A 27,479-nucleotide genomic window follows, 5' to 3' on the forward strand; every position below is an offset into this window, starting at 1 on the left:
GCAGACTTTCAATAGAGCTTATAAAGATGTGAACACCTCGCGGGGATGTTATACTGTAGGCCATTATGAACTCAGAGCCTGGTGAAGATTTGAGACCCTTCCATGACAGATCTTTTGAGGGCAGAATAAGGAAGGAGGCCAGCATAAAACCTACACCAAAACACTGACAATGTGTTGAACTGCCTATCAAAGCGACCATTTCAAAGTAGGGTTTGTTCTGCCTTGCTTTTAGCACAAGGCTTTGGACACTGGTGTCATCAAATCTCATTTTCTAAACAGGACTCAGGCCTACAAATCATAAAAGCCAAGTTTAACATTTTTGTAATTTTTTTTCTTTTCATTAATAAGGTTTTTAAAATTATTTGTTAAAATACAGTGTGTTTATTCTGCAACTGAGGCCCAAGTCTTGTGAGCATCCAACTCAGTCCTGACTCACCAAGTGGTGTATTTTTCCTGCGTGTCCTTCCTTTCTCACTCACACACTAACTTTCATTCTGGAAGCACAAGAACCCTTATTGGCTTGGGGCTTCTGCTCGCCACCAAACCAATACCACACCACTAGCAGTGTGGTATATATCAGAGCATGTTCTTAGTGTTTAATTTCTTCCTCTTCGTTATAATTAGTCTTTGTTCCTCTGGCATTCCCACCATTCTATAAACAAGAGAATGTGGATATGGGTTTAGTGGGTAGTTATTCACTATAATAAAGCCCTGAAGTTTAAGGCCTGCAATTTACCATCCTATTTTCTGTTCACATATTATTTACATTCTTCCCACATGCAAATTCTTGGCGGGAGGTTCAAGGTCTTGTCATCTAAATCAAGTCCAGCTGTGTATGAAGCTCTTTGGGTTGGCTTCCTCAGGTATGCTTCCATTTGCCTTGAATCTAGATGGACTCATGGCTGCTTCAATCAAGAGAGTATGGCAGAAGTGATACCTATATGACTCCTGAGGCCAGATTTAAAAAGACATGCAGCTTTCACCTGGCCATCTTGAAATGTTCTCTCTTCAGATGTTTCCTCATTGGAATACTCAGAACTTTGTCCTGGCCAAGCCATGTAGAGAGGCAATGGGTAAGTCTCTTGTCAACAGCGCTGCATAAGCCCAGCCTTCAAGTCACCCCATCCGAGAGCCAAAACATATGATCTGGAAGCCTCTAGATAATCCCAGCCCCAGTTATTCAAGTCTTCCCTGATGAGACCTCAAACATCATCAAGCAGAGACAGGCTATGGACTGTGCCCTGTCCCAATCTTTACCAACAAAATCTATGAGCATAATTAAATGGATTGTTGGTTTATGCTACTACATTTGAGTGATTTAGTGATTTCTTATGCAGTTATCTGGATACACACCAACTAAGAGTCAACTGCTTTATCACCACGTGCTACCAATTCTAAATAATATCAGCAATAAAATACTTTGCCCCAAAATAACCTTTGGTTGACTTAAGTTCTAACCAATTCTTGTGGTTCCCACTAAGTTTTAATAAGCCACAGTCAGTCCTCAACCCATGTGGACTCAGTTATATGCATTCATTTCAAAAGTAAAGTAGAGAGATTTCCCAGAGATTCAAATTCAGATAGGCATAGTTTCTCCAGCTACTCTGTTTCACTGCTTTGAACTTTAAACATAAAAAAAAAAAAAATCCCAACCTGTCTCACAGAATGACAGAATTGACATAAATCAAAGTCTTTCTCTTTACCTTTACAATCTTGATGCTTATTTCAAACCCACTGTTCAAATGTAGGAATATGTACTCCAGAAGAGGTAGACACAAACTGTACCCAAAGCAAGCTCAAATAGTTCTGAACTATCACGAACTTAATGAATGTTCTCTAAATTAACTTTCATATAAAACACATTTATTAAAGGATAAGTAATAAAAATCTGCTAATTTGAAACTTATTACTAAAAATAATTTTGTCATATAAAGTAGGGCAGTGTTAAAAAAATGATCCACTCTGGGTATCAAATATGTTAGGATACCACCAGAGTCAGGACATACTAATTTGGAATATAAAACTGCTTCTCATCCTCGTCCCTCCAGCTTATAAAAGATTCTCAAAGTAGGATATAGCCTCAGGATAAAAAATCAAATCAAAAATATGCTGACTGGCTGCACAATCCTCTGTTAAAACTTCAGAAAGATAAAAGATGGTGATGCTCAGTTGAGCCTTTCAACTAGAAGAGGGCTTCTAATAATTTTAAGGGCAGACTGAAATGCCCCAAGTACAGAAAGGACCATCCCCAAAAGAATTATAGAGGCGGTTTGGGGGGCACTGAACTCCAATGAGATTTATTGAAAATCCACAAGGTTTTACAGAAGTCTTATTAGCAAAAGCGCCATTGACTTAGACTACAGGGGACAGACACAGTTCAACATGAAAGGAAGTCTATGGGACCCGACTTCTGCATCAGGGAGCAAGCTAAGGGAGCCCCTCAACTGCACCATGTGCCATTTCTTCTCGGAAAAGATGTTTCAGAGAGTAGAGCAAAGAATGCAGGAGAACAACAATGGATTAGGGAACTACTCCCTGGATGTAAAACCACATCCTAGTCAAGGCACACTCGCTATCCCTGGAGACAGAGGAGCCGTTGTCATGTTCGTGGCTGGAGCTGCTACAGTCCTCTGACAGCTATGTACTTCCATTTCCTCTTCCAAATGGAGGCCTACTGCTGTCATCCTGTCCCTGTCTCACCATCTTGTGTAGGGGGTGGAGGGGGCAGGTAACTTGCCTTTTTAGTTCACAGGTCTCTGGATCAAGAGAATTTGTACCCAAGGAGTTTCATCAGTGACCAGACCATATGCAGATCACAAGATGATGAACTGAAGCCATAAATGGATTTAAGACTTTAGGAGGTCTCGTAAGGTGGTGAAAGTATTTTACATGTGGAAGAAATGTAAGTAATTATGTCCGGAGGGTGGATTATGGTAGATTAAATGTGACCACGGAATTCTTGTCGCTCCTTCTCTAAAGGGGAGAGGTCTATGTCCCCACTCCTTGAATCTGGGCTGGACTTGGGACTTGCTTTGACCAGTGGAATGCAGCAGAAGTGATGCTGTGTGACTTAGGAGCTTCAATCTCAAAAGGCCTTGCGACTTCCTCTCTCATTCGCTCAGAACACTGCTGCCTTGTGAACAAATCCAGCCTCGCCCCCTGGAGGATGAGACACCTAATGGAAAGAGGGAGAGCCAGACACCCCTGTCATCCAACCATTCCAGCTGTCCCAGCTGAGGCCCCAGACGTGGGAGTGAGCTCATCTGGGGCCAGCCAATCCCTAGGCTACCCACCAATGGACTGCAGGCACATGAGTGAACCTAAGGGAGTTTATCAAAAGAACTGTCTCATTGACCACAGGCCAAATTGCCAATCCACAGAACTGTGATCAATAAATGTCTGTTGTTACAAGCCATGATATTTTAGATTATGTGACAACAGATCACTGAAATAGCCCTCCAAAGGTACCCACTCATGACCAATTCCTAAACATTTAAGTGACTTGTACATGGTCTCATAGGTAGGTGGGGATAGAGCTGGCCAGAAACCAAGGGTCTCAACCAACTAATCCAAAGTTCTTTGTATGATGCCTTACTACCTTCTCTTGTACTTTTCAACAACTAGAACAAGAAAAGAAGATGGAAATGGCTCAGGGAAACTGTTATGAAAAGTGGCTAAAGGCAATTTGAAGGTAGAATCTTTAACTAGAGATTTCATTCATCTTACATCTAAATGAATGTTTTCTATATAAATACAGTCAGTCTGGGTATGTTTTTGACACACATATATTGAACTATTTGCACTCCACTTCAAAGCAATAAAGATGTCTAGCACACAAGATACATCCTTTACCAAGGTTAAGGTAAAAGCTTTTTGTAACTAGAGTCACATATGCTTTTATTTCAGATTACATACCAAAAACACTGTGCGTAAGATGGGTGAGCAAAAGCAGAAATGGAAAGAGAGACCATTTGGACACAGTAATCTTGCATGCTCAATGATTTATTTTCCCCCTTCAGGAATACAGTGACATGTACATACTGGGAAACCGTGGTGCAGAAATGAGGCAGATGTCAATGAATGAATTTACATACAAACACAGCAAATCATGCCCCCACCACACAGATAGTTTGCTCTTACCTTTTTCTGACATATAGCAGATATTTCAGCTGTAAGGGGAAGGTACACAATATATTAACAAAGAAAGACAGCCCATTTTAAATGAGGGGAGCCACGAAGGTGAGTAAAAGCAAGCTTAGTAACACAACCTCTAGACCTGACCAAAACAGCTTCTCTCTTGTCTTATTGTCATCTCCCTGTGTTTGATGAGGTTAGGAACACCTGCATGCTGCAAATACTTCCCCTATTCTTAAAAGTAATTCAACCTCCTCAGACATGACTTAGAATTCAGATCACATTAGGGGCACCTGGGTGGCCCAGTTGGTTAAACGTCTGACTTTGACTCAGGTCATGATCTCACGGTTCGTAAGTTCAAGCCCTCATCAGGCTCTGAGCTGACAACTTGGAGCCTGGAGCCTGTTTCAGATTCTGTGTCTCCCTCTCTCTCTGACCCTCCCCCACTCACAGTCTGTCTCTCTCTCAAAAATAAACAAACATTTAAAATTTTTTAATACATAAAATAAAATAAAATAAAATAAAATAAAATAAAATAAAATAAAATAAAATAAAATAAAATAAAATAAAACAAAAAGAATTCAGATCATGTTAAAGCCAAAGCAAAATAACATTCATCTCACCTCCTCATCTGACATAGAACAAAACTGAGGTTTGCATAACTTCTTCAGCATCACACAGGCTATCAATTGATAAAGGCAGATCTAGAGATAACATCTCTGGATTCCCTGTTTACTGTCTTCCATTATGCTACGACACCAAGTTGATGTGATATATTTAGAGCTTCACCATGGAGATGATTTGCTATTTCAAAACTGTAGAAAAACCTTACTAACTTGGATTACTCAGAGACGAATTATTGATTTATATCAGTCCTTAACTAGTGTAAAACCAGCTACATGCTCATTTCAGAGAAAGCAACTGGCAAACTCATGGATTGGCCAGTTGGAGTAAGGCTGTCAAACTACTGTCTACTTCAGGATCGACAAACAGACACATATTCTTTTCAGTGGGCAGAGCAATTATTTTCGTGAAAATTGATGCTTGAGAATACTTGAAAATAATTTTTCCAGGAATATGTTAACATTCCCCGTGAAATAGTTAAGTGTTCAAAAAATGAACTGAAGCATTACTTACAGTATAGTCTATGTTAAAATTTATCAAAAAGGTCAAGATAAATGTCTCCCAAACTGTCTGGAAATTGTGAATTAGTAGATGCTAAACTGATGAAATTTATAACTCAGTTTTTAAAACTGGTTTTGAATAATTAATGGTTATTAACAGTTTGATATCTTAGAGCCTGTCTTAACCTGAAGTTAGTGTCACACCTCTAGATAAATAATTAAAAGTTATTACAAGTTTTCTTCCAAAGATGAATATCTTCTGGAGAAGGTGACCAGAATTCAGCAACACATCTGATATTTAAAAATGTAGTTTTGCTCCTGACTATAGACTTCACCTTGGAGCACTGGCAGTTCACTAACAAGGTAGCCTAATTTAAGGAGGGAAAAATTTACCTTTACCCATAAAGCCCAAATCTTTTCACAGTTATTCTTATATAAATTTTCAAAATGTCTCTTTGAAGGATATAGAGGCTGACATTACTGACCCATTTTACAGACAAAGATCATTCACTAATTTACTTCTTAAGGATGAGATGACCTAATATTAAAAGTTAGACTACAGGGCACCTGGGTGGCTCAATCGGTTAAGCGTCCGACTTCGGCTCAGGTCATGATCTCGTGGTTCGTGAGTTTGAGCCCCGCATCAAGCTCTGTGCTGACAGCTTGGAGCCTGGAGCCTGCTTCAGATTCTTTGTCTCCCTCTCTCTCTCTACCCCTTGCCTGCTTATACTCTGTCTGTCTCTCTCTCTCAAAAATAAACATTAAAAAAAAATGTTAGACTACAAAGAAATAGTGTAATGATCAAGAAAATGGCCTTAAGTTTTTTTTTTTTTTAATGTTCACAGAATTTAGTTAACATAAGGTTTTTACGGTTCTTCTTAAATACGGCCTTTCATAGAAAGTCTTCTATTATCTACCTCTGAAGTCATATATCAAGTTTCTCCTATGGCCCCCCAGCTTTTCCACCTTTCATCTTTCCTCTGCTTTCCTAAATAATTTTCCCTGGTCATTTCAGCCTCCAATTAAGTGGCTGGGATACCTGCTTCCAGATGTGTGAAGGAAACCTCTGTCTGGGACCTGCCACCTTACAAGACATAGCTTTCAGAACTCTAACCAACTACAAACATCACAGTCCCGTCTTTTAACTGAGATGAGTCATGGGGGCGCCTGGGTGGCGCAGTCGGTTAAGCGTCCGACTTCAGCCAGGTCACGATCTCGCGGTCCGGGAGTTCGAGCCCCGCGTCAGGCTCTGGGCTGATGGCTCAGAGCCTGGAGCCTGTTTCCGATTCTGTGTCTCCCTCTCTCTCTGCCCCTCCCCCGTTCATGCTCTGTCTCTCTCTGTCCCAAAAATAAATAAACAATGAAAAAAAAAAATTTAACTGAGATGAGTCACCTATACTTTATCCCCACTTTACTAGGGAGACTGAGTCTCAGAGCAATTAAATGATGTTCCCTAAAAACACAGAGCTAGTAATAGCAGTAGGAGAAAGCCCCATGATTCAATGTTCTTCCCACTGATGTTTCCTATTCCCTTTCCCTTTCCTATTCCCTTTTCCTATTCCCTGTTCCCTGGCACAGCAAACATCATTGGCAATGCCTGTTATATATACAGAAAATCTCTTAAGACATAATTCAGCAGGGCTTTTGTCACACAGAATCTTAATTCCAACATCTACCCTTAATTTCGGCAAAGGTGATACCTCTTCCTTCATTATTAAATGTGTGGGTATAAGGAAGACATTGATCTAATGCTTCATCTCAATGACTATTCACAGAATATAATACTTTGGTTACTGTCCTTGTAAAATAATACAGTACAAAAGGAGACAAACCAACCATGCCATTAGTCATGATTACTTATTATTCATCCTTTCTCATGTAAACCATACCTTGAGGCAGAAGCACATCAATGAGCCATTCACTGTGGTCCCTGTAAAGAAAAGCAAAATTCATTTTTGAGCTTCTTTGTAATGCTACCCTTCCACATGAATGTTTATAAGCTGCACGCTATTACTAAGAGGCTTTCGATAGAAAGGAAATGTCATTAAGAGCACTATCATAATCAACTTTTTAAAAGTCTAATGCATTGCAGCTAAATTATAAATTACTGGCATTTCATCATATTCACTTATCTTTAAATGATACTTTCCAGATGCTAGTGAAGCCAACCAAAGTACAGCATGATGTGTACAACCCTGAGTGTGATTCTGTGAAACTAACAAGCAGAGAGAACCCATTTGAACTATACGTCACGTTTGAAAGCCACGGTTTTCTTTTCTTTTTCTCTTGTGGCCTTTTTTAACCGGGTCACTTGAAAATTGGAGCTGTTTTATTAAGTGTCACTGCTTTCTCTTATCACATGGGGAGAAGTACTGCAATTTTTCAAAGCTGAAATCTCTCAAATGAAAATTTGCTATATATCAAATATTTGACAAACTAACCTTTAAAAAACAGAGAGGTTAGTGGGAAATGTGGGCAATGTAACCAATTTAATAAAACTGGTTGTCCTTATCTTCTCTGGTTACACTACTTTCTCTTCTTGGAGGACTCTTATACCTACCCCGCAATCCTCTGGCTGCATTCTTCGCAGAGATACAATGGGGGTGGTTTATCCCCTAGAGCTACTGACAGGGAAGGGTCGATACACATCTGAAACACAGGAAAAGGCAGAATGAACTCTCCTGTCCTGTTTATCACAATCCCCACATCGTAAGCGCAATCGTGACAGATTTTCAAAAGCAAACTGGAATAAATGTTGTTAGTAAAACCCATTTTAACCTATAGCTATTTTTGCTGCACTGGCTGAGGAGTCCACACTGGAGATGTAAATGTGGCTACTGTGGTTTTTCATTTCTCCTCTTGTCTGCAGTTTCAAGTGACAAATAGTGTCAAGAAATCCACCCTCACTCCACAAAGAGAAAAAATCTTGTTCAATAGTGGCTCGAATTGCCTCTGTATTACTCGTACAGTAATTCCTTCTCGAAAGTGGTAAACATAGCAATCTCTCTTTAGGAAAAGGAAAACATATCAAGATTTTAAAATCATAACTGCTACCAAAATTCTGGCAGTAGAGAATTTTGCTTCTTAAAAGAAACCTCATTCAAAAAATTTCCCATGAAATCTAACACTGAACAATTTGTTTTTCTTACTCTGAAATCTAAGTTCTATATCAGTCATCCAATGTTACATTTTTAGATGTTTTTTCCTTACACACATGACCTGTGGTTTGCTTAGCTCTGTTCAATTTTGGATTATTTATGGCTGAGTTTTCATGAGCCTAAGTACAGAGATGAAAAGTGTTAATTTTGCTATTGATCATCACTGTATTTTCCAATATCTAGATATTTAAAATCAAGTGAATGCAACTAGCTAAGTTTTGTACTTTGCATCATGTTAAATGTCTATAACTTACCAAAGTCATTTCGAATTCTGTTTTCCTGTCCTTCAGGAAATAATGAATCCATGCTACAGCTGACTGTACAGATAATGTGCCTAGGTCACAAATTCCTCTGGAACTCCACTCTGACTTTTTTTTTTTTTTTTTTTAGCTGTTTTTACTGATTTGGGAGAAAAAATGAACTGAACTTATAACCCAAACAGCCTGACATTTAAAGTTAAAACCCTGAAGAGTTTTGTGTGTCATCCTTGCACAGGGACCATGCTAAACTTCTCTGTATCATTCCAATTTTAGTATATGTGCTGCCGAAGCAACTATATGTGCTACCTGAAGAGTTTCAACAATTGGGGGAACAAGAGTTAGAATTCCTAAATTTCAATCGTTATACCATCAAAATCTGTAAATTATATATTCCCTGATGTTCCAAGTCCAGTGTGAAAATTTTCCTTAGATAAGTTTCATGCTTCCTTCAATGCCATGAATAACTACTTTTTGGTGTGTTAATCCAGGATTAGCAAACTTCCTGGAAATGATCAGAGAGTAAATAGTTCAGGCTTTGTGGACCATACGTTCTCTGTCACAACTACTCAACTCTGCTGTTGCAGCATGAAAACAGCCATAGACAATAATACACAAGTAAATGAGCACAGCTATGTTCCAATTAAACTTTATTTACAAAACAGTCAGTAGCCCAGATTTGGCTATGGGCCATTGTTTGCTGACTCCTGTGTTAGATAATTATCTGGGCTCCAAAGTATTTCATAAAGTGATCTGCAAACAGAACCAAGGAAAACCAAAAGCAGAGTGTGATATAATGAACTCTAAGTTCCAACATATTTTCATTTTGAATCCTGTAGGAGCTTTTGGCTCTTGCCTAAAAAATACTTTTTTGCAATGTATTGCAACCAAAATAGATAATACTTTTCTATTTGGCTAATCATCACTGCCTAGTGATAAAGCTCATGAATATGGAGAGAGTATTTTTTGAATGGATAAATCCACTTTCCCTGAGTCTTTCCCATGTACCCCATGAAATCTGTTCTTCAAAATAGTTACTTTACTTTCATTTCTAGTGAGTCATTGATACTCCTGTCAGGTAAACATATTTTTTTCATTCCATTCAAAAGGAAAAACTCCTAGGCTGTTAGAACTATAATCACTAGTGATTAGCTAGGTGACCTCTGACATGTTCAATGAATTAGTTCATATGACCCATCACATTTGTGGATAGTAGGGTCAACTCTGTTTACTCTGAACAGGCCAGTTTACATCCATATTAATATGTTCATATCTGACTGCTGCATTAAAAATAGTTATTTTCCATTTATAAATACAATTATGCCCAACGTAGAGACTTGAGAAAATGGAGAAAAGAAGAATATTTAAGTAACTCATTAACCCTCCATTTCGATGCAATCATTGATAACATTCTAATGAGTATTATTGGTTGTTTTTCACTATAAATATGAATATAAATGTATGTTTATGTGATTTTTAAATTAAATTGGCATCATACTATACAAATTCATGACTTCATTTTCATTTAACATTACTCTGTACCTATCTGGATGTTGCATACCCTCAACCTACATGTCATATGGTCATATCTATGTGAGTTTGAGGAGTGCTTATATTGTAATGAAAAAAACAATACTGAGCCAGACCTGTTGTCGAGCAAAAACAGCCCCAGCACTGAAATCATTAACAAGAATGTTACCTTTCCAAGGAAGCAGAATAAAAATACAAAAGAAAACTCTTCAGGAAAACTGGAGTTCAGAAAGTAAAATCTGGAGGGCGATAAAAATGTTTAGGCAGATAGAGATGGTAGTTACACAGCATTGTGAATGTGCTAAATGCCACTGAATCATTCACTCTAAAATGGTTAGTTTTATGCTATATGAATTTCACTTCAATAAAATGGGACTTGAGAAAGTAGGATGGTGTGGCCTGTCCTCCACAACTGGTTACAGGGACCAGCTCGTAAGAGAAAGAAAAGCAAAGCCAGACCAGGGCGGTTGGACTAACCCATTTGCCTAGAAGGGAGGGAGAAAATCTAATTTGTGATGACTTCTGTGAGTAGAAAATCAAAAGTCACTACTAATCAGGAAGTCAGAAGACTCCTGAGAATGCAGGCTGACATAAGATCAGGAGGAAAGTAACCGGAAAAATCAAACAAAAAATACCTCCTTTCTATCCATATCTGAGTAAACCAAAAGAGGGCATTGTAACATAGGCAGAAAGAGATAAAGGGCAGCTATAGAAACTAAAGTAAGGGAGCTATGCAATTCTCACCACCGTGAAGAATTAAGCTGAATTCCATGGTTAAAATGAACTCACATGTGTTTAGCTCAAAATGTCATCACACCAAAGAAAAGTACCTTTGAACCCCAAATGTTTGTGGAATTTCAGAGGAGGGGCACACATAGTAGGATGGGTAAGAACTATGCTTCCATTAGTGAGTTACCCTCACACATGCTCTTTCTCAACATAAAGTCATTCAATGTGTCTTCTTTAATTCATTATTTTATTTTATTTTTTAATGTTTTATTTATTTAAGAGAGAGAGAGAGAGAGCACGCGCCAGTGGAGGAGGGGCAGAGAGAGAGGGAGACAGAGGATCCAAAGCAAGCTCCACACTGACAGCAGAGAGCCTGACGTGGGGCTAGAACTCATGAACCGTGAGATCATGACCTGAGCAGAGATTAAGAGTTGGAGGCTTAACCCATTGTGCCGTTCACACGCCCCTATTCATTTTTTATTTTAGAGAGAGAGAGCATGAGCAGGGGGGAGGAACAGAGGGGGAGAGAGACAAAGAGAAAGAGAAAGAGAGAGAGGGAGAATCTTAAGCAGACTCCATGCTCAATGCAGGGCTCTATCCCATAACCCCGAGGTTATGATCTGAGCTGAAATCAAGAGTTGGATGCTCAACTGACTGGGCCACCCAGGCACCCTTCAATTTGCCTTTATAAAAGCAGAGATCAAGCATAATAATACAACAATGTTCTTTGTTAGGTATATCCGGATGACAATGTTATTATTGGCACTCCTCTGACATTTTTGGTATATGAAACACATTTTGGGGTCCCTTTATATTTCTTTTTTGGTTCCGTGTATATTTATATTTCTTAGGTCTCATTTTACCTCTTCTACTCTGTTTCTATAAGATGATACTATTATGTTTCTATTATTTGGTAATCTTTATTATTATACGGTAATCTATTATTTGGTAGTCTTCCTGTCTATAGAAGAGAGGCAAACTCCCACGACACTAGGTTCTAACAATTATCTGTGAATTCTAATGACTTGACCTAACTCCCACTCTTCATAATATAAAAATTAATCCTTGCAAATCCAGACACAGGTCTCTCCAGCCAAGTGTTGTATCCAACAAATATACCACAAATAATTTTGTTAAAAGGTGTGATTATTTTTCCTAACATTCAAATTCAACAATTTAGGGTTATAACAAAAGAACCAATTTGATGTGGCAGAAAAAGAATAAGGCTGAGAGTTCTGGCTTAGAAAAGTTTCTTGGCCTCTCTGAACCACTGTTCCTTACCTCTAAGGTACCTTTCCATGTGACTGCTGCCCAACTACCTCTTAGTCATTTTGATGAAGTCATATCTGTGATCTGAGCTAAGACTTACCAATTTTATCAAGTTTTTCTATGACACTTGAATTCATGTAGTCATACACTAGACACTCATAATTTGAAATGAGTGAAACAGGGGCAAAGTACATTTCCCTGAGTTTATTAGCTCAGACAGAAGCCAAATAAGGACTATATAAGTGTTTCACCAGGAGTATTCTGATAATTACTCATTGCTACACAGCAGTTGACCATGAAATCATAGCCAAACCTGCAGACACCACTATTCATTGCTCTGTCATGAACCAACCCACCCAAGTACAGTCAGATTGAACACAGAGATGCTTGAGATTACTACAGAGCACAGGCCTTTGCTTTACAGAGAAGGATGTGATCTACTCCATTTCATTCAGCAGTTTGCTCCTGATAATTTGACCACTGACAATACAATACGGCACCAGGTCTAATAAAACAGTACCTTCACAGCTGGCTTGTTAATTGCATTGTGGCATTCAATGTGCTGGCAGTGGATGGGATTCCAAGCTGTAAAGCAAAGCATAGCTGATGAATACTTCTCATTGACATTACTTGTGCCTTAGTAAAGGCATAGCAAATATTACACTAGTTTTCTTTTTCCTAAATAGAACCATCATAGGAAGGCTTCCTAAAATAATCATTTTTTTTTATCTATGACAAATTTAACAATTGAACAAATATATCACAACTCCATACATTTTCCCACGGGGAAAGACAAGCTAATATAATGTGGCATACATGGTACAATAACATTACCTCACAGTGATATATACCATTAAGTTCTCGAAGGTTTTATATCTATGGTTTCACTTCATCCTGACAACAAGTCTGTAGGATAGGTATAGCAGATTATTAACTTCATTTCACATACGAATAAGTAAAAGTTAAAAAGGTAAGTAGCTCAGGGGCGCCTGGGTGGCGCAGTCGGTTAAGCGTCCGACTTCAGCCAGGTCACGATCTCGCGGTCCGTGAGTTTGAGCCCCGCGTCGGGCTCTGGGCTGCTGGCTCAGAGCCTGGAGCCTGTTTCCGATTCTGTGTCTCCCTCTCTCTCTGCCCCTCCCCCGTTCATGCTCTGCCTCTCTCTGTCCCAAAAATAAATAAACGTTGAAAAAAATTTTTTTTTAAAAAGGTAAGTAGCTCACTATGGTCACAGAGTTAGTACCTGACAAGCTGAGACTAGAACCTCTATCTCTTGGATCTCAACACCTGCTCTTTTCATTGTAGTGTATACTATGCTGAACATCCTAGATTTCTGGCACCAGGAAGTGTTTCAAACTGATAATAACTGAAATGAATGCTAAGGCAACTTCCACTATTCCATTTCCCACCCCATTCCCAGCAAATGTGGAGACTGAAAAGATGAGTTTCTTGCCCAGATGAAACACATCTCTCTCTCACACCACAGGTTGGGACCCACAGACTAATGTCTGCTAGTTTGTTAATACCCACTCCTTAACACAGTATGCATGCAGAATATAGATAAGAAACAAGTGATCTGGGATAGATTAGAATGAAAGTCACAACAAGTATTTATCATCATCTAGATGATTCTGTAAGTCAAAGCACTTAGCTAACAATATTCCATCATTACAAAATGCAATAAAAGTACATATTTGGAAGTAGGACATTTTTCTAAATCACCAAATTCTAATCTTATAGGACTATGATCAGCCTAATATACAAGAATTTGCAAATGAGAGGATATTCTTACTTACTTATAAATCCAATTGTAATTCAAAAACATGTATTGATAATATTCCAGACCTAATTTATGCTCCAAATATAAAGTGTTTTTTTTTTCCAGGGGTGCTCCACCTTCAAATCTTCTAGCCTATGGTTAGACCAGGTATAAGATTATGTGTCTGATTTAAAATTTAGGAAAATATGGTCAACAGAGCCATTGACCTTGAAAAATACACAGTGGGTCAATTTATGTAGAAAGAAGATAAGAAATATAGACCAGAAACCACTACTCTAATAACACAGTATCATATTGCTTATATGTTCGAGAGAAAGAAAGAAGAAATGAGTAAGGAATGGATGAATGAAGAAATAATTTGAATATAGGCATTCCAAAACTATAAAATTTGTTTACTACATGTGGAAAAGTCAGGATGAAAATAGAGAGTAGCAAAAAAAGTTTTCTTGTGTAACTAGAGAAATCTAGAAAAAAAGAAAGAAAAAAGACTGCCTTTAACAAGTATAGGAGTTGCAAATACATGGGACAAGTATCTCATTCCTCCAATCCCAAACTCATGACAGATATCACTAATGCATAAGAGCCTTCCTTCCCGCTGAGTCCAGAACTGGCCTTAGGATCCTTCTCAACACTGAGCTTCAGAAAGTTGCCACTAATAAAACAGAGTTAGCACACAAGATAAAATATGCTAGCCATTTTTGAATCCCTATATTATGAGAATATTTGCAGATCACTTTACAAATATTAAGAATCTTGACACTTAGAAACAGCGGTAATATTCAAAATATATAGCAACTGCTATGGCAAAGGCACAGAGAAATAAGAATGTACAACAGCGATAGCACTTTATCAGGGCTCTAAATACTCCTGCTTTTCAAGAAATTAATGCTTTATATGTGGGGATATCCAGGAGGTCCTACCCCTCTAATATTCTATTTCATTTTTACAGAGTGTCACTGAGTTAAGAAAAGATTGTAAGATACCTCACTTAGTTTACCAAAGTCACACTAGATTTAAACTTACTAAAATATGGATTCTTAGCCTTTCTTGTGTATCAAAAATCACTTGTCAAGATTTTAAAAAATATGATACCTGAAAATCATGTTAGATCTACTGAATCAAAATCTTTTTTTTTTTTTTTTTTTTTTTTTTTAGAGAGAGAGAGAGAGAGCATGTGAGTTGGAGAGAGGGGCAGAGTAAGAGAGAGAGATAATCTTAGGCAGGCTCCAGCTTCACCATGGAGCCTGACGCAGGGCTTGATCCTACGGGCCTGGGATCATGACCTGAGGCAAAATCAAGAGTTGAATGCTCAACCGACTGAGCCACCCAGGGATCCTAATTACAAGTATTTGTAATTAGGAAAAGCACTACAATTGATTCTGATATAGGATTGATCTACATACCTTACCATATGGGAAATATACTCATGATGGATCTCCCTTCATTTGAAAATAAAAACAAAAAAACATAATATAAAAACATGGTAGGTAATAAATCTGCTTCCAACTACAACGGAGCAAATGGTATTAAACATGCCTTTCTACCATAAACAACTAGAAAACTGGAAAATATATATGAAACAACTGTTTTCAGAAACTGGACTAGGTAGTGTAGGACAATGATCCTTGAGAAAAGAGAAACAATAAAGTTAGTCTTACAATCAACATGACTTTCATCCCAGAAGTAATTTCTAGACCTTGGACATAGAAGAAGAAAGGTAAGCATCCACAAAAACTTGAGTTTAAAGAGGCAAGGTGGCTTGTATTTGCTGGGTAGTGTGCCAAAGAAGAGGGAGCTATGCGAAGAAAGAGCTCCAGAACTTTGACCAAGAATCCTGTTGGGTCTTTGGCTTTATACTAAGAAGAACACGTGTAAGACAAAACTCCATTAGGCTGCATAGAAAACAACTATGGAGGATCTGTAAGCAGAATAATTCCTACATCTCATACAGGACTGGGAGATATTCAAATTCCAACCAGTCAGAGTAAAGGGAACTCAGTGAAAACCTGGGACATTCAACAGAGATGACTCTAGCAGGTCATACCTTAGCAGTAGGGCTAAACCAACATTAGGGACAAGGCTATTCCAGGCTTACCCTAACAAAATATAGGAACAGGACTTAAAAGTGTAAAGTTGATCCACCAATAACTTGATAGCCAAAACAAACCTCAAAACACTGTAATGAAAGACAACAAAATCCAGATACTCAATAATGCAATACTCATTAAGTCCAGAATCCAATTAAAAAATTACTGATATTTGGAAAGGGAGGAAAATGTTACCCATAATCAGGAAAAAAACTGACCAATAGAAATAAACCCAGAAACTATAGAGACAAGGTAGTTAGCAAACACGGACTTTAAAACTGCTACTTTAAAACATATTCAAAGGAAAATATGAACACAATGAGGATAGAGATGAAAGATAATAAAAGAAAAATGAAATTTATAAAATTAAAAATATAACATAGAACCTGGGAAATTCACTGAATGGGCTTAATAGCATATTAGACAATGCAGAAGGAAAGATCAGTGAATTAGAAGACATAACAACAAACTATCAAAACTGTAGTAGTGGAAGAAAAATAGAGCTTCAGTGAGCTGTGGGAAAATATTAGGCATTATAAAGCACATGTGGTTAAAAGTCCAAAAGAGGAAAAGGGGGGGAAGAGTGAAGACATTTGAAGAAACAATGGTCACAATTTTTCAAATCTAATAAACACTATAAGTCCACAGATCTAAGAAGCTCAGTGAATCTTAGGCAAAATTAAATCAAAGGAAATCACACCAAACTCATTATAATCAAATTGATTTAAAACCATGATAAAGAGAAAATCTTAAAAGCAGCCAGGAAAAAAAAGACACATTACTTACAGGGGAACAAAGATAAGAATGATCGCTGATTTCTCGCCAGAAACCATGCAAGCCAGAAGACAATGGAACGACATCTTTAATAGGCTGAAAGAAAAAAACTGTCACCTAGAATTCTATAGCCAGTGAAAATATCCTTCAAAAATGAATATGAAATAAAGGCTATTTGAAGACAAACACAAGATAAGAGAATTCATTGCCAGCTGGGCTCCACAACAAGAAATGTTAAAGGAAGGCTGATGGAAAATGATACCAGATGGAAGCTAGGACCTACACAAAGGCATAAAGAGTTCTGGACACAGCAAATATGGTGAATAACTGCAAAAGACCTTCTACTTATATTAGCATGTTGTTAAAAGATGATTCACTGTTTAAAACAAAAATAACAGCCATGTATTGTGAAACTAATAATATATATAGAAGTAAATATTTGAGGGGCGCCTGGGTGGGTCAGTCAGTTAAGCATCAAACTCTTGATTTCAGCTCAGGTCATGATCTTACAGTTTGTGAGTCCGAGCCAGGCATCAGGCTCTTCGCTGACAGCACGAAGCCTGATTGGAATTCTCTCTCCCTCTCTCTTTGCCCCTCACCCGCCCACACACACACTCTCTCTCTCTCAAAATTAATAAATAAACTTTAAAAAAAGAAGTAAATATTTGATAACAAGAATAAAAAAAGGATGATAGGGAGGACATGAAAGTGCACGGGGTTCTTACACTACATGCAAATTAGTATAATATTATTTGAAGGTAGACTATGAAGTTAAAGGTGCATATTGTAAACCCTAGAGCAATTCTTCTTAAAAGGAGGTATAGCTAATACAGAGATAAAATGGAATGCTAAAAATAATTAACCAAAAAGAAAACAAGATATTAAAAAGAAAACAGACAAAGAATAGATGGGACAAACAGAAAATGAGTGTAAGATAATAGACTTAAGTTATTTGTAATTACATTAAATGTAAATGGCCTAAACAATAATTACATTATATGTAAATGGTCTAAAAGGCCGAGATTGTCAAATATCATTTAACTTTTTCAAAAAGCATGGCCTGAATAAATGCTGCCTGTGAGAAACACACTTGAAATATAAAGATAGATAAATTAAAAGTAAACAGAGGGGAATCTGGCTGGTTCAGTCAAAAGAGCATGTGACTCTTGATCTCGGGGTCATGAGTTCAAGCCCCATGTTGGGTGTAGAGATTACTTAAATAAATAATTTTTTTTTAAAAAAGTAATCAGAAAAGTTATACCACACTAATATAATGCTAATCACAGGAAAGCTGGAGTGTCTATATAAATATCAGACAAGTAGACCCCAGAACAAAGAATATTACCAGTAATAAAGAAGGATATTTGACAATGATGAGTCAATTCATCAAGATGACATAACAATTATAAATATGTTTGTATCTAATGATGGAGTTTCCAATTAAATGAAGCAAAACTGAGAGAACTAAAAGAGAAAGAAGTCCATAATTCGTGTTGTAAATTTCAACAATCCTCTCTCAGTATTGAGACAGTATTCTGGTCCATTACACAAAGCTCAAAAATTTAGATGGAGTGAAATCACAGTGTAAGTTTTCTGACCACATGGAATTAAACTAGAAATAAAAAGCAAAAAGATACCTGGAAAATCAGCAAAAACATGTACATTTAAACAAACACACTTCTAAACAATCCATAAATGAAAGAAAAAGTCATAAGGAATATTAGAAAATATTCTGTACTGAAATACAATGTAATCACACCATATCAAATTTGTGGGCTGAAACTAAAGCAATGCTTTTAGGTAAATTTATGGCTTTAGACTCTTAAATTAGAGAACATAAAAGGTCCAAATTAATGATTTATGCTTCTATTTTAGTAATATAGAAAAACAATTTATGCTTCTATCTTAAAGCAGAAAAAAGAAGAAGTTAAACTCAATATTAAAGAGGGAATCACAAAGATAGAAGGCAGAAATCAATGAAATTGGAAACAAAAAACCAATAGGGAAAATCATAAAACCAAATGATGGGTCTTTGGAAAGTTCAATAAAACTGATAAACCCTCAAGCTACCCTGATGAATAAAAAATAGACAAAAAAACAAATTACCAATATCAAGAATAAAAGGTAGAACATCACCACAGATTCTACAGATATGACAATAAATTTGGCAAGTTGGAAAAAATGCATATGCCATTTATTCCTCAAAATACAGACTACAAAATTATAAATATGACTGGACAAAAAGTAGAAAAGTAAAATGTGACATAATATTAAATTGAATTCATAATGTGAAACCTTCCTACAAAGAAAACCCCAAGTCTAGATAGATCCACAAGTGAATCCTCTTAACTATTTAAAGAATAAATAATACAAATTAATTTTCTTTCAGAAAACAGAACAGTAAGAAACTCTTCCCAACTCATTTTATGAGGCCAGCATTACTCTGGAAACAAAGCCAGATGACATTATAATAAAAGGAAACTAGATCAATGTCCCTCATAAATACAGGAGCAAAATATTTTAACAAAACTAGCAAATTGAGTCTGGCAATATAATATAGCTGACAATGTGGAGTTTATCCAAGGAAATACAAGGTTGCATTAACAATGCAAAGCAAATCAATGTAATTTACCATATTAACAAAATAAAGGGAAGAAGTCATGTGATCATCTCAATAGATGAAGATGTATTTGACCAAAATTGACATTCACTCATGATAAAAACTCTCAGTAAACTAAGAATAGACAGGAACTTCCTTACTCTGATAAAAAAGCATCTGTTAAAAGCCTACAGCTAACACCAGACTTAATGCTGCATACATGCCCCATAGAGACAGAGGGAGAAAACAAAGATAGTCACTTGCAGTACTTCTATTTAACACTGAAGTGGAGATATGAGCCAGCACAATGAGGAAAAGAAAGAGAGAAAGGAAGGGGTGACAGAGGGAAAGAAGAAAAGAAGGAAGAAAGGACGGGAGAGAGGGAGGGAGGAAGGAAAGGAGGCATGGCAGGAAAAAGAAAAATTTTTAATTATATTAATTTGCCAGAGGGTATAATCATGTACATAGAAAATCTTAAGAACTTAAAAATAAGCTACAAAAACTAATAAGTGAATTTAGCAAGGTTGCTGGATATGAAGTCAAAATAGAAAAATCAATTACATTTCTATATAATGGCAATAAACAAGTAGAAATATTAAATTTTTAAATACTATTTACAACAGTATCAAAACCCACAAAACATTTAGGAATACCTTTAACAAAATATCTGTAAGACCTATACACTGAAAACTAGAAAAAACTGCTGACACAAATTAAACAAGGCCTAAATAAATGGTTAGATATGCCATGTTCATCAATCAGAAGACTCAATTTTGAGTCTTTTCTCAAGATGTCAAATTATCTCTTTCTCCATTTTAAATAGCTATACTGGGGTGCCTGGGTGACTCAGTTGGTTACGCATCTAACTCTCGGTTTCCACTCAGGTCATGATCTCAAGGTTGTGAGATCGAGGCCTGTGTCAGTCTCTATGCTGGGCATGAAGCCTGCTTGAGACTCTCTCTCTCCCTCTGTTCCTCCCCTGCTAATGCTCACTTGCTCTTTCTCTCAAAAAAAAAAAAAAGTAGCTATACTGGACTTTCCTGTGATATGTACCAATAAAGTTCCTTTTGTTGCTGGGGCGCCTGGGTGGCTCAGTCGGTTAAGCGTCCGACTTCAGCTCAGGTCACGATCTCGCGGTCCGTGAGTTCGAGCCCCGTGTCGGGCTCTGGGCTGATGGCTCAGAGCCTGGAGCCTGTTTCCGATTCTGTGTCTCCCTCTCTCTCTGCCCCTCCCCCGTTCATGCTCTGTCTCTCTCTGTCCCAAAAATAAATAAACGTTGAAAAAAAAAATTAAAAAAAAAAGAAGTTCCTTTTGTTGCTTAAGTCAGTTTCAACATTCTGTTATTTCCAACACAAAGGAATTCTAACTGATGCAAGTTCAGAAAAAAACAAAATTTCAGAATTCTTCTTGCCAAAGCAATTTTGATGATTTGAAGTTTGTATTGAATAATGATGTCTTAGTCTTTTGGGGCTGGTATAACAACCTACCACACACTGAACAGCATCCCACATTCATTACATTTTAGGATTTATTACCAGTATGCATTTTTTTCATGCCTATTAAAATAAGAACTATTACTGAAGGCATTTCCACATTCATAGAGTTTCTCTCTAGTTTGAATTATCTGGTATATAATGAGGTTTTTCTGCTAAAGGCTTTCTGGCTGAATTTGCATTCATAGTGTCTCTCACCTGCATGAGATCTCGTGTGTCTAGTAAAGGATGCTCAATCAGTAAAGACTTTCTTGCACTTATTACATCCATAGGGTTTCTCTCCAGGATGGACTCTCTGGTGTCCAATCAGGTATGACTTCTGACTAAATACTTTCCCTCATTCATAAGGTTTTCTTACCTGTATCAGTTTTTTTCATGGGTAATTTGAAATTAATTATAGTTGAATAATTTCTCATCTCCACTAAATTCAGAAAGCTTCTTTCTTCTAAAGTAAATCTAAGTTATCTTTCAAACTCCTTCCACCTAAGACATGTTCATGGAGTTTTTGTCTGGATGGGACAATGTTTACACTGAGATGAAATATGTTTGCAAAAGCTTCATATTCATAGACTTTCTGCTTAGTAGGTGCTTCATCATAAACGAAATTCACTTGATTCAAAAGTCTCCTTAAATTCTTGGTGCATTCCTATTTGATTACCAATTTCATAGTCATCTCCTGGACAACCTGGAGGTGGTGTTCCTTCCCCTACTATCCACAGCTGTCCTCCTGACTCCAATGTGAAGATCATATCTGACATGGAAACTGAGCATCCCACTGATGTGAAGTTCCTATATTTCCCTAGCCTCACATCCCCAAAGGTAGTCCTTTAAGCAGGATCAAGCTGCTGCCACTTTTCCAGTGTTAAGTCAATGGCCATATCCTCAAAGGTCACAGATCCAGCACAGAGAGTATAAGTAACTTGACAAGGTCATGGAGCGAGGTCATGCTGGAGTCAGGACTGCACCCACGCAGCCTGGCTTGCATCTTTGCACATATATGGAATGAACATAGCAACCAGGCCACATGACGATCTAGCTGATGCTTCAGGGGTGGCCAGTGGTCCAGTCGCCTGGGCACAGCCTCCTCATTCACACAAGTGGGGCTCCCTTAGGCAAAGATACATGTGCATCTGGCCCAAGAGACCCAACAGCCCTGGCCTGGCTCAGGCCTCTGCACCCTTAGGGTGAAGAGAAGGAAGCCATGCACAAGATGGTCCCCACTGGTGGGACTTAAGTCCTGGTTCAGGCCCACCTGGCTGCTGCATGGGCCAGAACAGCACCACCATGAGGCACAGTCCATACTCACCTGGCCACTAATGGGACCAGCAAAATTGATTTTAAAAAGAAAAAAGTGAAGGACCAACCAAACATATACTTCAAAGGAAAGGAAATATTATGCAGACACTTGAGAGAAAACATGTCTGAAAATTATCTAGTCTATGAGTCAAAATATTTTAGGAAGGTATTATAGCATCTGCAACTTGATGTAAGAACACATGGCCTCTATAAAAACAGAAGTAGAAAGTCACAGAAATTCATGGTGAGATGGGAAGCTAACAGAATGAGATAAAAAGGAATTTGGACAAGAGATATGATAACTATAATTAAACTAAAAATGAAATAGCAAAATTAGAAATCCTAATTCAAAGCAATAAATAGAGCTGATTTGGGGGGGGCGGGGAGTCAAATAAGTTACACAGTAAACCAACCTGACAAGCTAAGAATATAGAAGATAAATGTATGGGAAATAGTGGTTAGAATAGCTACACAGTACAGAAAATGAAATTTGACCTATGAATTATAGGTATTCCTGAGGGACATACCAACTTGAAAAAGCAATAATTTAAAATTTCATTAATGAGAAATTTCCTAAAAAAGATTGAAAAGGGATCTGAAAGCACTCTTAACGTTATTGGTGAAAGTCAATAAAAAGATACTCATACATAAAGATACTTAAGCAAAGTCTTTTTAATAAGTAAATCTCCAAGAATTAAGAACGACCAAAAGGATTTCTATAACAGACAAATCACACTTGTCTAAGATTTGTCTTCTATAATTCTAAATGCCAGAAAATAATGAAGCAATATTTACATATTTTTCACAGTGAAGCAGTCTTCTTTCATGTGTGAAGAAATAGAAAGACATTCTTAAATATGCCTGAACTCAAAAAATACATATGACCTACATTCCACTCTTGAAAATATTACAAGAAAAAAGTTTAGGTTCCATTTCCCCAAAAATGACAGACAAATTAATTTAAGCTGATTCTCCTACTGAGAACAATTACAAAACTGGACAAGATTAAAAGCAAAACCAACAACAACAAAAACAGAGAACTTTAGGGGGGTGTTAAGGGGCCATGATCCAAAAAAAGAAGGAATCACCAAAAGGTGGACCTGGCATTTGATGCCACACCTCCTTCTTTACCTATTTCTCTATATGCCAATCCCACAAGATGAACAGATTTCAACAAACTATTTGAAGTAGGGGAACAAAAATTGAAAATGGGAGACCTAAAAATCCCCCTAGGACGTGGGAAGAGGTCTCAAAAGGCCACACCATAGAGTAAAGGGGAACCAGAATTAGACCAACCCTCAAAGGGACTGAGAACCAGCCTCAAATCATCTCAAGAATGGATCATAGGTCTTCTTTTTTTAAGCTGCACTAAAGTGACCTGGATTGCTAATGTCCATAGCCTCAAAATTTCCAGAAGCAAAAGCAAATCCTGTTTGAAGAAATATAATCTTCTAAACCTCAAATTAGCTCTACAGTTTTTCTATCGGCTTGCACACAATTTATAATATATACAAATATAAATACATATATATGTATAAATAATGAATGAATAAATTTATACACACACACACAAGACAAGTAAACAAAAGAAACAACAATAAAATCAGAATTTTCAGAGATTCAAAAATTGAGTTATCAGAAACCAACTAACTTTCAAATAACTATGCTTAATATGTTCTATAAAGTAAAAGACAAGTTTAAAAAGATCAACAAGGAATTGGAATTTCTTTTTTAAAGCACCAAATGGAAATTCTAGAACTTAAAAATACAGTGAACAAAACTAAAAATATAATCGGGAGGCTAAAGGATTAGTGAACAGGAAGACAAGTCAGAAGCAAGATTCAGAGTGTAGCACAGAAAGATGAATATATATAACTTTTAAGAAATATTGGCCACAGAAGAAGAAAGCATTAGTAAACTTGAGGACAGATTAATATAAACCCAACTAAAGCACAGACAAACTTTCCCCCCTCCCCAAAAGCGGGGCAGTGGGGGATGGAATACCTCAGACCTCTGAAACAACAGAAAATATTTTTTTAAATCCTAAGATGAGAGGTGACAAAGAAAGGGCACAATAAATACCTGTAGAGGATAACAACCAACATTTTTCCAACACTGAAGAAGAACATGAAACCACAGATTCAAGAAGCTCAACGAATCTCAAATAGAATAAATAAAAAGACCTTTACTCTTAAGCAGATCATAATGAAACTATATGAAATTTAGTATCATTACGAAGCACTGAAAATCAAGAAAAAATCTTTAAAAGAGGCAGAGAAAAAATATATTACATTTAGGGATACAATCATAAGAATGATGTCTAATTTCTGTCTGATAATTTGTTTCATTATCAGAAACAATGGAATGACATCTTTGAAGTCTTAAAAAAAATTCAGATTACAGTGCAATTACAGTGGAAATCAAAACAAAAAATTATTAGAACCCAAATATCTGAAAATATTCTTCTAAATAACACAGGCAAAGAAAGATCTAGCACTAGAAATTTTTAAATATTTTTAAATCAATGATTGTAAAAACACAACAAACCAAAATTTGTGGGATACAGCTAATGTAGAGCTTAGAGGGAAACTGATAACCTTAAATGGAAAATTAGAAAAAAATTAATGTTGAAAGCCAACAATTTAAGCTTTCACTTCAAGAAGCTAGGGAAAAGAAAGAAGAGAAAATTAAATTCAAAAAAAGAAAAGGAAGAAAATAGTAAAGACAAGGGTAGAAAGCAATGATATACATAACTATTATTGTTTTCTTCTCTGTTGTTCTTGTTTTAGTTCATCTAAGTACTTGTAAAAAAAAATAACACCTTTCCTGGTTAAAGCTCTCAATCAACTGGAAATAAAACAAAATGTCTTCAAACTGACCATAAAGGATATCTGCAAAACCCAAGAGCTAAACCCACACTTAATGGTGAAATATTCCCTAAAGTTAGGAGCAAAGCAATGGTGGCCATTCTTACCACCTCTATTCAACATTGTTCTGAAAGTGCTAGGCAATGAAACAAACAAACAACAATAAATGTTAACAAAATTAGAAAGTAGCAAGTTTGTCTTTACAGATGACCACATTTATATAGAAAATACGACTAACCAACAAACTACTAGAACTAATAACTGAATTTAGCAAAGTCATGGGATAAAGATGAATACGCAAAAATTGACTGAATTTCTGCATACTGTTAATAAACAAATGGAAATTAATATTTTAAATAATGCCATTTACAACAGCAACAAAAAAATCAAATATCTAGCAACTAATTTAACAAAAGAAATACAAAAATTCTATACTGAAAACTACAGAACACTGTTGAGAGACTTAAATAATGAAGACTTAAATAATGAAGAAATATATCATGTTCATGGATTAGAAAACATATTTTTGCAATGTCAATTTTTTCCTAATAGAATTACAGATTTAACACAATACAGATCAAAATGTCAGCAGAATCATTTTTGCAGAAATGAAAGCCAATACTAAAATTTATATGGAAATGCATTAGACATAAAATAGGGAAGATGATCAAAGAAGAAAAACAGACTTGCAGTATCTGACTTCAAGACTATAAAGCCAAATTATTTAACATAGTTTGTACTGGTATTCAGATCAATGAAACAAAATAGACTCCAGAAATATACTCACATATATATGACCAAGAGGCCAATATAAGCCAATATAAGAAAAAGGATAAACTTTTTAACAACGGGTGCTAGAGCAAACCATAAGGAAATAAATGAATCATACCTACCACACACAAAAATGAAACTTAAATGGGGGAGCCTGGGTGGCTCAGTCGGTTAAGTGTCCGACTTCCGCTCAGGACATGATCTAGCGGTTTGTGGGTTCCAGTCCCGCATCAGGCTCTGTGCTGACACCTCAGAGCCTGGAGCCTGCTTCAGAGTCTGTGTCTCCCTCTCTCTCTGCCCCTCCCCTGCTCGTGCTCTCTCAACAGTAAATAAATGTTAAAAAAAAAAAATTAAACTTAAATGAAGCATACACCTAAATGTGCAAGCTGAACTAAAAGCTTCCAAAAGAAAACAAGGGAGACGATCTTCATGACCTTGGAGAAGGTATATATTTCTTAAAACAAAAAGTCACTAACCATGAATGAAAAAATGATAAATTTTAGTTTATCAAAATTAAAAACTCATGCTCATCAAAAGACACTGTTAGGAGAGTAAAACAGCAATCCTAGATTGAAAGAAAATATTTGTAAAATATAAATCTAACATATGACTCTTACCAGATGACATAAAAAAGAAACAACTGTATAACAATAATAAAAAAGGCAAACAAGGGCGCCTGGGTGGCTCAGTCGGTTGAGCGTCAGACTTCGGCTCAGGTCATGATCTCACAGTTCGTGAGTTCGAGCCCCGTGTCAGGCTCTGTGCTGACAGCTTGGAGCCTGGAGCATGGTTCGCATTCTGTGTCTCCCTCTCTCTCTCTCTGCCCCTCCCCTGCTCACACGCTGTCTCTCTCTCAAAAATAAAGATTAAAAAAAAAAAAAAAAAGGCAAACAATCCAATTAATACCTATGCAAAAGATTTTAGCAGGTACTTCATAAAATAAAATATCTAAATGACCAATAAGCATATGAAAAAATACTCCACATCAGTCACCCAGGAAATGCAAATTAAAACCACAATGAGATACACACCCCCCAGAATAGCTAAAATTTAAAACACTGCAAAGTGTTAGCAAGGGTGTATAGTATCTGAAACTCTCATACATTGTTGAGTGAAATATAAAATGGCATAAACACTTTACAGAGCTGTTTAGAATTTTCTTATAAACCCTATGACCCAGCAATTCCACTTTTAGAAGTATATACCCAAAAAAATGAATGCATATGCCCACACAAGATTTGTATAAAACGTTCATAGCAGCTTCACGTATGTTGGCCATAAACTTAAAACAAACCAAATGTACATCAATATCAGAGTCGAAAACAAAACAAAACAAAACAAAATTGTGGTATGTTCATGCAGTGGAATACTTACTTTTAACAATAAAAAGAACTACTAATATCCTCAACAATACAAATTAATCTCAGTAACATTATGTTGAGCGAAGAAGTCAGAAATAAAAGAATACATACTTTGATCTCTACTTATATAAATCCCTGAATTATATGAATATAGGAATTATACATAAACGGGAGTAGTGACTACATCAGGGTGGAAGAAAGGGCATTAACTGTTAAGAGTCATGCCATTACTTTCTGGGGTGATGGAAACATT

General features: G+C 36.7%; 1 protein-coding gene and 1 non-coding gene across 2 annotated transcripts in view; both read right to left on the reverse strand.

The window, feature by feature from the left end:
* UNC79 (unc-79 homolog, NALCN channel complex subunit) overlaps window positions 1-27,479 on the reverse strand; it is a 213,917-nt gene that overhangs the window by 152,658 nt on the left and 33,780 nt on the right. The window contains exons 5-8 of the mRNA XM_047080178.1: window positions 12,722-12,786; window positions 7,819-7,907; window positions 7,148-7,188; window positions 4,141-4,169 (exon numbers count right to left, since the gene is read on the reverse strand). Coding sequence (XP_046936134.1) covers window positions 4,141-4,169; window positions 7,148-7,188; window positions 7,819-7,907; window positions 12,722-12,786 — 224 coding nt within the window. The remainder of the gene's footprint in view (window positions 1-4,140; window positions 4,170-7,147; window positions 7,189-7,818; window positions 7,908-12,721; window positions 12,787-27,479) is intronic.
* On the reverse strand, window positions 8,866-8,969 carry LOC124512735 (U6 spliceosomal RNA). Its single transcript, XR_006962245.1, has one exon. It is a non-coding gene; the product is annotated as a U6 spliceosomal RNA (small nuclear RNA).

The sequence above is a fragment of the Lynx rufus genome, unplaced genomic scaffold (genome assembly GCF_022079265.1).
Source record: "Lynx rufus isolate CCGP_SWC_20201006 ecotype Redwood Valley unplaced genomic scaffold, mLynRuf1.p SCAF_17, whole genome shotgun sequence".
Classification (NCBI taxonomy): domain Eukaryota; kingdom Metazoa; phylum Chordata; class Mammalia; order Carnivora; family Felidae; genus Lynx; species Lynx rufus.